Here is a 12,270-nt window from a genome sequence, read left to right as displayed (position 1 = left end):
TGCTTTTTGAAAACATCTTTTTTTTACACATTTTAAACATCTCTGCTTTTTTTAAACATCTTGTTTTACACATTTTAAACATCTGTGCTTTTTAAAAACATTTTTTTTACACATTTTAAACATTTGTGCTTTTTTAAAAAAACATCTTTTTTTTACACATTTTAAACATCTGTGCTTTTTTTTTAAAACATCTTGTTTTACACATTTTAAACATCTGCTTTTTAAAAACATTTTTTACACATTTTAAACATCTGTGCTTTTTTAAAAGCATCTTGTTTTACACATTTTAAACATCTGCTTTTTAAAAACATTTTTTACACATTTTAAACATCTGTGCTTTTTAAAAACTTTTTTTTACACATTTTAAACATTTGTGCTTTTTTTTAAAAAAACATCTTTTTTTACACATTTTAAACATCTGTGCTTTTTTTAACATCTTGTTTTACACATTTTAAACATCTACTTTTTAAAAACATTTTTTACACATTTTAAACATCTGTGCTTTTTAAAAACATCTTTTTTTTTTTTTTACACATTTTAAACATCTGTGCTTTTTTTTTTAAAGCATCTTGTTTTACACATTTTAAACATCTCTGCTTTTTAAAAACAGCTTTTTTTTTACACATTTTAAACATATGTGCTTTTTAAAAACATCTTTTTTTTTTTACACATTTTAAACATCTGTGCTTTTTAAAAACATCTTTTTTTTTTTTTTTACACATTTTAAAAATCTGTGCTTTTTTTTTTTAAAAAAAACGATCTTGTTTTACACATTTTAAACATCTCATGGCATGGTTAGCTAGCACCTCTTGGCAGACAACACACTGTGGCAGTGGAGCATCTTCAGATCCAGTCCATGAAAATCCAAACTTTAAATAATCGTGGTCAGACTTCCTTCTTTTTTTGCTTGGCCCAGACTCTGTCTCCAAACTCACTGTAGCTTTAGGTACTAAAAATCGATCCATTTTGTCTCTGGCAAAGGCTAGCTGAAGCTCGCTAAATGTCCGCTTAACTTATTCTGGTTTATTTTTCCTCACGTAGCGCCCCTGAAGAACTCTGGCGCCCCCTAGGGGAGGCGCGCCCCACACTTTGAAAAGCCGTGCTACACAAATGAAGTCACAAAACAGGATACATGCGATTGGCTCACTGACATGTCAATCAAAAACGAATCTCGTGCACCTTGGTTTACATCTCTGTGACCTGCAGGTGGCAGTCGCTTCCATCTGATCACAGTCTGTCACGCCGGAAAAGGAGGCGAAGAAATCTGGCGCGGTGTAAACACAGTGTGTTTGAAGGTGTAAATGGAGATGAAATAGAATCGAGTGTTTGAATGGAGTGGTGATGTTTCGGTAGCAGTCGGTTCGGTGTGTGTTTGAGTCCTGGCTGTAGGAACAGGATGCCTTCTCTGACTTTAAGAGGAGTTACTGTGGAGTTCCCGTTTACTCCATATCCGTGCCAGACTGAGTACATGAGCAAAGTGATCGAGTGCCTGCAAAACGTAAGGAATTCACTTTCTTTGTGAATATTTTTGTATTTTAACATATAACATCTTTTTTTTTTTGAGGTCTAACACCTTGACATGAACTGGAAACGTCAAAGCTGAGCATCAAATGAAATGTCAACAAAAATGAATGAATAATTAGAGTATATAATAAAATATACTTATATAAAGTAAGGTCAGGAAAAAAACTGTTATAGGAAAATAATCAACGACAGAATGGTCAAGTGGAACAGTATTTTTCTATTTGATGTCCACCTGACCCCATGTGCTCAAGGGCACTTCATCTATTTCTGCTGGGCCAGGGAATCGAACCAGCAACCTTTTACTTCCAAAGCTGCCTCTGTAAACATTAGACCATGGCTTGTCCTCCATTGAGTTATCCAGAATGTCTTTGCATACTGCAACCCTGTTCCTGTACACAAAGTGAGCTCCATAAACACATGCTGGAGTGCAAGAACTCCAGAGAACCCTGATGCCCACTGAACACTTTTGGGATAAACTGGAGCGCTGACTGTACCCCAGACCTTCTTACACAACATCAGTGCCTGATTTCATTAATCCTGAATGAACATAAATCCCCACAGGCACGCTTTGAACTTCAGTGGAAAGACTTCGCAGAACAGTGGGGGTTATGATAACGGGGAAAGGGGATTAAATCTGGACTTGTTCCACAAGCAGATGGTCAGGTGTCCATAAACTTTTGGTCATATTATATACAGTGCTCAGTGTAAATGAGTGCACCCCCTTTGAAAAGTAACATTTTAAACAATATCTCAATCAACACAAACAATTTCCAAAATGTTGACAAGACAAAAATTTAATATAACATCTGTTTAACTTATAACGTGAAAGTAAGGTTAATAATATAAACTCAGATTACACATTTTTTCAGTTTTACTCAAATTAGGGTGGTGCAAAAATGAGTACACGGCACAACAAAAACTACTCCATCTAGTACTTTGTATGGCCTCCATGATTTTTAATGATGGCACCAAGTCTTCTAGGCATGGAATGAACAAGCTGGCGACATTTTGCAACATCAATCTTTTTCCATTCTTCAACAACGACCTCTTTTAGTGACTGGATGCTGGACTCAACTTGTCTCTTCAGAATTCCCCAAAGAAAATAACTTCTTTCCACCACAAAGGTGAAGGCTACAAGAAGATCAGCAAAGCTTTACTTATCAGTCAGAATACTGTAGCAAAAGTGGGACAACAATTTAAGAAAGATGGAACTGCAACCGTCTCACAGAGACGTCCAGGTCGTCCACGGAAGTTAACACCTCGACAGGCGCGTCTTCTGATGAGAAGCGTTGAAGAAAATCGGCATGCGAGTTCACTGCAGTTATCTAAAAAAGTAGAAAGCCAAACTGGGGTGACTATTTCCCGTGACACAATACGGCGTACACTGCAGAGGAATGGCATGCATGGATGCTGTCCACGAAAGAAGCCTCTCCTAAAGCCCAGGCACAAAAAAGTCCGCCTAGAGTTTGCCAGGGCCCGAAGACTACTGGGACTCTATACTCTGGAGTGATGAGACCAAGATAAATGTTTTTGGAACTGATGGCTTCAAAACTGTACGGCGTCGCAAAGGTGAGGAATACAAAGAAAACTGCATGGTGCCTACAGTGAAACATGGTGGTGGCAGTGTCCTTATGTGGGGCTGCATGAGTGCTGCTGGTGTCGGGGAGCTGCATTTCATTGATGGCATCATGAATTCACAGACGTATTGCTCTATACTGAAAGAGAAGATGCTACCATCACTCCGTGCCCTTGGTCATCGTGCACTTTTCCAACATGACTAAACACACATCTAAGGCCACTGTTGGATTTCTGAAGAAGAACAGGGTGAAAGTGATTCAGTGGCCAAGTATGTCTCCTGATCTGAACCCAATCGAACACCTATGGGGAATTCTGAAGAGACAAGTTGAGCATCACTCTCCATCCAGCATCCAGTCACTAAAAGAGGTCGTTGTTGAAGAATGGAAAAAGATTGATGCTGCAAAATGTCGCCAGCTTGTTCATTCCATGCCTAGAAGACTTGGTGCTGTCATTAAAAATCATGGAGCCCATACAAAGTACTAGATGTAGTAGTTTTTGTTGTGGGGTGTACTCATTTTTGCACCACCCTAATTTGAGTAAAACTGAAAAATGTGTAATCTAAGTTATATTATTAACCTTACTTTCACGTTATAAGTTAAACAGATGTTATATTAAACTTTGTCTTGTCAACATTTTGGAAATTGTTTGTGTTCATTGAGAGATTGTTTAAAATGTTACTTTTCAAAGGGGGTGCACTCATTTACGCTCAGCACTGTGCATTAATTTTAATATGCCACATACTCTATATGGGAAAGCTGTGGCCTATTGGTTAGAGAAGCAGCTTTGGGACCAAAAGGTGGTTGGTTCAATTCCCTGGATGAGCAGGAATGGCTGAAGTGCCCTTGAGCAAGGCACCTAACCTCCAACTGTTTCCCAGGCTGCTCTGGGTATGTTGTATGCTGCTCTGAATAAGAATGTCTGTCTGCTAAATGCCATGTATGGTAGTTTTATAAACTCTGTATTTAGCAGCACTCGTCCCTTTCCTATTAATTAAAAAAATTGATAAAGGGCCATATTCCTCTCTTCTTTACTCACATACGAGGATTAGTTTTTGTCATCTGTCATCTGTTTTTGAGGTACTGGCACAAAATACACTCATGACTAGTACAGACTAGTGTGAAGTAGTATATTACTGTGGTTACAGCCTTGTTGTTTAACACTTGCTGTTAGGAGAGATGTAAAGGATTGAAATCTGAAGTCATGGGAGCGTTTTAGAGAGTGTTTTGATACAAGTGATTAAATGCTGGTATGAAATCACTGCAAATCTGCCCTTAAATGTTCTAAAAGTATTATATTTAATACACACTACCGTTCAAAAGTTTGGGGTCACTTTGAAATGTGCTTATTTTTGAAAGAAAAGCACTGTTCTTTTCAATGCAGATCACTTTAAACTAATCAGAAATCCACTCTATACATTGCTAATGTGGTAAATGACTATTCTAGCTGCAAATGTCTGGTTTTTGGTGCAATATCTCCATAGGTGTATAGAGGCCCATTTCCAGCAACTCTCACTCCAGTGTTCTAATGGTACAATGTGTTTGCTCATTGCCTCAGAAGGCTAATGGATGATTAGAAAACCCTTGTACAATCATGTTAGCACAGCTGAAAACAGTTGAGCTCTTTAGAGAAGCTATAAAACTGACCTTCCTTTGAGCAGATTGAGGCCCTGTCCACACGGCAACGGACTCAGGTGAATCCGATAAAATTGTTTATCGTTTCGGCCTGGCGTGCACACGGCACCGGCGTTTTGGGTGCCCCAAAACGAAATCTTTTGAGAACGGGTTCCAGAGTGGAAAGATCTGGCAACGGCGCCGTTGCGAAGTCGTCTGGATGAGTAGAACAGATTTGTTTACGATGACGTCACAACCACATGTGCTTCACGCCGGGTAGAAGTGTAACGAACTTGATGCGAGTTGTCAACAAATCCTATAACTTGGTTCATGAAACGCGCTTACAAAATATTTTCACTGTGAATATTTATTGTGTAATGGTGCAAAGTGAGAGAGAGAGAGAGAGAGAGAGAGAGAGAGAGAATAGCCCTTAGGGCAGAGTCAATCCCGCCAGCAAAAATAGGGAAAAAAAGGAGCGATCTCACCTCTTCAGATGTTGGTTTAAGTCCTACAATACATTCCTCAAAAAGGGCGTAGAAGAACAAATTAATCCATCAACGTGTAGCATTCAATTTATTCCGGACCATTAAAGACGCCGCCTTCCGCGTAGAATCGTACGTCATCCTCGCCGCCATATTGGATGGGTCAAAGCGGAGAATAAAGATGCCTCATTCATGTGCTGCGTTTAACTGTACCAACAGGTTTACCGTCCAAACGAGATCACATGGGATTACCTTTCACAGGTGAGACTGGAAAAATACTTTTCATTGTATTTGGTCATTATAATGTAATTTTTCGAACAGATTTTTCTGACTTTGTGGCTAATATGAAGTCTCGTGCATAATAGTTTATGCGCATGCGTCCTTACTTCTTCTGTTGTTCTGGTGTCTCCGAAGGGAAGTTGCCCATGTGGACGCGATATTTTTTTTAATAACATCTCGTTGCCGTTGTCGTGTGGATGTAGCCTGAGTTTCTGGAGCATCACATTTGTGGGGTCGATTAAATGCTCAAAATGGCCAGAAAAATGTCTCGACTATATTTTCTATTCATTTTACAATTTATGGTGGTAAATAAAAGTGTGACTTTTCATGGAAAACACAAAATTGTCTGGGTGACCCCAAACTTTTGAACGGTAGTGTAGGACACATAAAAGAGCAATTCCAGCGTTATGGACGTGACACTTGAACTCAAAATGGCAACAAATGACCCAGTGCATGTTTTATTGTCTCCCAGTATTTAAACAGGTGTTGCATATTTTAAGGCTGTACCATACTGGAGAAGTGATAGAACAAGAACAATTCCCATAGTACATCTAGGGCATGCCAGAAAATGCCAATAAAAGATGCGTTATGGATGTGACAGAAAAAGTATCACTTTTCTTGGGTGACTGTACATTTTTATCAAACTCTGTGAAATAGTAAACCTAATGTCAAAATGGAGATATCCATTTGATAGAGGGGTCCAAGGTGAATATTAAAAAAATCTTTGTTTAAAATATTTTGTATTTCATGCAGAGTTTCGGAAGGAAAAGTCAGCGTTATGGATGTGACGAAATTCCGTTATGGATGTGACGCGTCTGAAATAGACATGGCATATGTTTAGAAAATCAGCAATTTAACCACCATAACCCTTTGAAAAACTCTCTAAATATCAGCTAAAACTATCAAAGTTCTTAAATAATATTTAGGACGGCTATTGTTTTGCTGTTTTGTGGATTTTAGCATACATTTCTGTGGCTTGTGGCAATAATATAGAATTGTACATGATCAAAGTTGATTTTAGCTTGGGGTTTACATTATAAGAAAGAAAGACTGACAGTGACATATTAGGTTGGTTACAAATTGGTTCAACTTATTCACATCTGTAAAATACAGGCCTAGGTGATATCTCTGGGAGTGGTTTTGATGTATTACATGTTGCTTTATTTTTGCATGGTGAGGTTGACATTTACATGGAATTGCCCAAAAACATATTGTTATTCTACATAGGAGATAGAAAAAGTATTGTGGTCTTAAGTTCTAATATCCTGACGTCATCACATAATAAGCATGTATTTCAACAGAACATCGTCTGGATTCTTTACTTTCGGCATTGAGGTTTCATGTTCGCCCAAATTGAGGTTGTATCTTCGATGATGCCTTTAGATAGATAGATACTTTATTAATCCCAGAGGGAAATTCAAGATAATCAGTAACATTTCCGCATTGCACAAGATCAATACAAAACTAAATAGCATTATACAAGGAAATTGTATAAAAAAACTAAAATACAAAATACCAAAGAAATAAAACATTACCAGTAAGAGCAAGTAGTAGAATATACAGCTCTCAGTGTGGGAGGGAGTGAGGTAGTGCAGTTGGCAGTAACCAGTCACAGTGCAAATAAGAGTGTAATGAGCAGTGCAAATACTTTGTGGACAGTTACATACATGTGCAGTGTGTGTTTAGTGGTATATGATGGATAAAAAGCATAGTATATTACATGACAGGCATAGTTAAAGGTCCCATGGCATGAAATTTTCACTTTCTGAGGTTTTTTAATGTTAAAATGAGTTCCTCTGACCTTCTTAAGTCACCCCAGTGGCTAGAAATTTCATAATGTTTAAACCAAACTATACCCAACATTTGAGAATGGCGCGTCAAAACGGCGCGTTGATAAGCTCTTCCCTTTACTACGTCAGCAAGGGAGATGATCCCCACGCCCCCCCTCTGGATTCCCACCCACTGTATGGATTGCCCCGCCCAGTTGTAGTGAGGAGACCATAGAGGACACAACAACATGGCATCACCTAAGCGAGCGAAGCATGGAAATTGCGCTGTACATGGATGTGACAACACAGAAAAGAGTCTGTTTTTACTGCCGACGGGAGAGCCCCTGAAGACGCAGTGGCTTAATTTTATTTACTCCAATAATATGCCGTCGAGTCTACCTAAGACAGTGTATGTTTGTCGGAAGCATTTTCCTGAGGAATGTTTCCACAACTTGGGACAGTACAGGGCAGGTTTTGCACATCAACTGTCACTGAAGCCTGGGTCCGTACCAAGCATCCCTGCCGCATCAGCCACAAACACCGAACAAGTAAGTGTATAACTGGTCGTTTTGCTGTGTTTTAAAATCGGTGCGTTAGCCTAGCAATGGCTACGTTAGCTGTGCAGCTAACCGCTTCCTGCAGTTAGCCAGGTACTCTGTGCTACAAAACTAAAGAGCATGCAGCATGCGCTGTTAAACTGAGTTTAGTCTGGAAATTGACTGTAACTTATGAGCTTATGTTTGACTATTGCTCCGCAATGCATGTCTTCTGTTGGATAAGCGATATGTTGCTGTAGTTGCTGCTTCTATCCTCTTTGGTTATGGAGTGCGTGTTCAAGCCTAGGGTATTATACGTTCGTAAACTACCACTCCAAACACTCTCACTCTCTGTTCTCTGTGTCACGTTGAGTTTACGAAAGGAGTCCGAGGGAGAACGGGGTTTTGTCTTAGCAGCATGGCTACAGGTGCTGATAGCAGCAAGTATGTGTGTGCGCAGCTTGGTCAAGCCCCTCCCCCTCCCCCCATGGCCCGCCCCCACCCTCTACCCTTCCCCACCTCCTGCTTCTCATTAGCAAAACGACGCACTGGGAAAAGCGCTGAAATGGGGCTTTCTCCCAGGAGGCTATATTTACGTGCCGAGGGTTCATTTCGAGAAAGGCTGCAGATATAACATCCGGAAACCTCCACGAGCCCATTTAAAGCATCAACAAACCACCATGCCATGGGACCTTTAAAGTATATATCAGTACATACAGTATATGTAATAGTGTGATAGTATATGATATACAGTATATTAAATTAATGTATAAATATTAAGTTTGTGTGTGTGTGTGTGTATATATATATATATATATATATATATATATATATATATATATATATATATATATATATCAGGGTTCTCGCCAGCGCTTTATATGGTTGCGGCCCGCTACGCTAAAATTTCAGACCGCAACGGTAATTTCCCCCCGCTACGCTAAATTTTTAATATAGCGTAACGGTTGTTTTCAGTTGTTCATCACCATCGCCAAAAGTTTTTTTTTTCCTGCGCACTTGAGCAGTTTTCAAGGTGTCAAAATCAGCCTACGTTTGTTAGGAAACCCATGCCTGGAAATCAGTTCCGAGAGAGAGAGAGAGAGAGAGAGAGAGAGAGAGAGATCCTGGCGATAACTTTCTCTTGAGCTGGACTTCGGTGAATGACAATGGATGACGGACCCCCTCGCAAAAAAAGAGACATTCGCTCTTTCTTCACAGTTAGAAATGTAAGTGCACCACTTCTACAGGTTTTCCATCACGCTTGAAAACTTAACCCAAAGCCCTTTGATGAATGAAAACGTCTACTTTGTAAGCAGGTTTAGCAATATGACAGGGCGCACGTATCGGATGATTAGCGCTAATTTACTGGATCCCACTGTGGCTAACATTAACACACTGGTAATCTGCCTGCATGCCATCCATCGTTATATTTCTATAAGGAGACAGGCACAAGAGAGGTTGGAGGAGATGAAGGAAAGGACATAGGAGGCAGAGGAAAGGAGGTAGCAGATAAACGGGCAGAGGATGGAGGTAGGCCTAGTGGGGGAGAGCCCGCTGTTGGAGATAGAGGAGGAGATGGAGGAAGACGAGCAGAGGCTGGAAATTCACAGGTGAGAATGAGGTTAATGATATGATTTTAGTCATGGGATTCAGCTCCAATGTGCCAAACGTGATCGCCCTTGTGGCTTTAAATCAGAGAATTAACAGTGGTTACAATCAAAGTTACTCCCGTGGTGTTAACAGAAGACGGCGAACCAAAACAGGAGAAAATCGGGCATCGACCCGTTGTGGAAACAAGAATTTAAATACAAGAATTTTATATACAACATAAAAAATGCAATTTATCCCCTCCAGGAACGTCAAATATGGCCAATTTTGGGCATGATTTTTCAAAATCTCCGCACCATCCCCCCGCTCGGTCGCTACGCTCCCTCGCCATAACCCATTACGCTAAAAAAAAATCCTGGTGAGAACCCTGTATGTATATATATATATATATATATATATATATATATATATATATATATATATATATATATATATATATATATAAATAAATAATGTGTGTAAGTAAGTAGGTACATTATAATAGTATATAACAATTATTATAATAATAATAAAGTATAGAATAAGGTAAAGTACAACATACCTACCAGCTTATCTACAAATATCTGTATAAGGGTCCATCTCAGAAACTGGTCTCTCATTTGGGACATTATGGTCAAAAAATACATTTTCTAACTTTTTTTTTTTGCATTTACCCAACACTCAATGTTTCTTTTTTCATGTTTAATAAGAATAAAAGAGAGTATCTTGCTTTATCTGGCCTCCACTGTGGAAAAATTTTTTGATTACAATTCAAATGCTTTTGTAAAATTGATTTCCATATAAAATAACTCCATCATGAAGAATTAAAGCCCCTCCTTCACAGATGAGTGAAAATATTGAATAAATTTCCTCTTTTTGATTGCTTGGGTTAAAAATGCCAAGTTATGATGACTGAATTGATTATTCACTTAAATATGAATAATATGATACATTTGGGGTATCTGATATGGCGAAATAGGACACAATGGAAAAATCAAGAACACACCGGAAAGATGAGAATAACGGCGGCGGTAAAAGAACAGCGACTGTACCGGCTGAAGGTTGCGCGGGTCTCTGCTGCGGCGAGCGAGCAACGGGGCATCACTACCATGCTGGACGGAGTAAAATGACTGGCCGTAGATTCTATCAAAAGTTCGATCTAAATTGACCATGGTTGCAAAATATTGGCCAAAAATACCCAAACACTACGAAGTATGAAAGTAAGATGAAAAAGAAACATTCTATTGCCTTATACTGCAAGACTAAAACAAAATAAAACTGTCAAAACTCACCTTTTCAGTGATAACGTCCGAACAGATCACTCGCGTAACAGAAAGACCGCGAATGGAAGCGCGATCAACTTCTAACTGTTGGAGTGGAAAATTCCATTCTACACATGCAAATTGTTAATGTGTGTCCTTCCCCGCACACAAATAACACGCTACGGTAAAAAATAGACCACAACTCATTTTATAGCTCAGAAATTCATACAAGACCAGCTACCATCGTAACATATTCTGTAAGAAACATATTCTATACCTAACTTTCAGCTTTCGTTTTAAAAAACAAAATCACAGATTTATAACAAAATTTTTATACGGCGTAGTGATTTTACGTTCCTACTTTTGGTGAGGTCGTGACCTTGACCCTGAGGCTTTCCGTTTAGATCAAAACACACGATCGTATTGGTTTTGGGTTTGCGGAAAATGGAGTTACAACGGTGATCAAATATTTTGCATGATGTTTTATTACGGTTATGATTATTCTGTGAGCGCACCGATCCTTAGGTGTATAAAGTTACAACTTAAAATACAATTAGTGATTACTGTAGACTTTTCAGTGGACTACAACTAGGGCTGTGTGATCTGGGAAAAAATGAATATCCCGATACATTTTCTCCATTTCACGATATATATATCTTGATATATTTAAATCTCCTGTAAAGGACCCCATGAAATCTAACTTTTACTCTTTACTGTTTTCACTACAATCCCTGCAGATTAAATAACATTCTTGGTTAACTTTACAGGTGGTTTTCAACAACACATTTTAAATTTTCATGTTAGTGATTTAATCACAATTGAGTTGAAATAAGACCTATTTTTATTCAACAAAGATGTGGCTCAAACTGCAAAAACAATCTTGAAAATTGCAACAAAGGGGCCGTACAATACAGAGCTGCTCAGAGCTCAAACCAATAAAGTGCAAGCTCAACACTGAGAGAGACATTTAGCCTAAATAAGAAAAGTGCTCATTCATTAAATTATTTAAAAAAATAGATCTCCAAGCTATTAACCTGACTACTGAGAACCACTGGAACATTCACAATAGAGAGAGAGATTGAGGGAGAGAAGAGAGAGATCTGCAAAACATCATTTTTCTCTTTGCACACTTTTGAACTGAGTGTTTTCTGGCTCTGCCTCTCAGATGTGTATAATTCCGGTATCGCCTTCTCTGTAAAATGTCTGCGACCAGGCAGCTCATATTTGGGATCGAGTGTGTTTGGTAATTTTTGGAAGCCTGGTTTTTCCACTATACTAACTGGGATCATGTCTTCGGCAGTGAAGTTAGTGATTGCATCCGTTATAGCTCTCCATCTCTGACTCGGTTTCTCATATGGGGTGGCTTTGGAGAACGAGGCCGCTATGGTCATTTGTTTAGCTTGTGGGGGGTTTTAGCTCATGGGCAAGTAGTTCGGAGTTTAGGAGACTCTTCATACTGTACCAGGTGAGTTTTCAGGTGATGGAACATATTTGTCGTGCTGCTGCCTTTCGTGATGACAGGGTTTTTTTTTTTTTGCACACTTTACAAATTGGCATTTGCTGCTCCACGTCCTCCTCGCGATATCCAAAAAATGCCAGATGACTGACCCCTTACTAGTTCTTTTAGGAACCAATTTGTCACT

General features: G+C 39.0%; 1 protein-coding gene across 1 annotated transcript in view; it reads left to right on the top strand.

Annotated features, from left to right (window-relative positions):
• Nucleotides 1-1,249: 1,249 nt before the first annotated feature.
• Nucleotides 1,250-12,270, top strand: part of rtel1 (regulator of telomere elongation helicase 1) — a 74,932-nt gene continuing 63,911 nt past the window's right edge. The window contains exon 1 of the mRNA XM_060941697.1: nucleotides 1,250-1,498. Coding sequence (XP_060797680.1) covers nucleotides 1,397-1,498 — 102 coding nt within the window. The 5' untranslated portion in view covers nucleotides 1,250-1,396. The remainder of the gene's footprint in view (nucleotides 1,499-12,270) is intronic.

Source organism: Neoarius graeffei, chromosome 15 (assembly GCF_027579695.1).
Source record: "Neoarius graeffei isolate fNeoGra1 chromosome 15, fNeoGra1.pri, whole genome shotgun sequence".
NCBI classification, from domain to species: domain Eukaryota; kingdom Metazoa; phylum Chordata; class Actinopteri; order Siluriformes; family Ariidae; genus Neoarius; species Neoarius graeffei.
The sequence above is the reverse complement of the archived record's forward strand: the minus strand, read 5'-3'. Positions and strand labels throughout refer to the sequence as shown.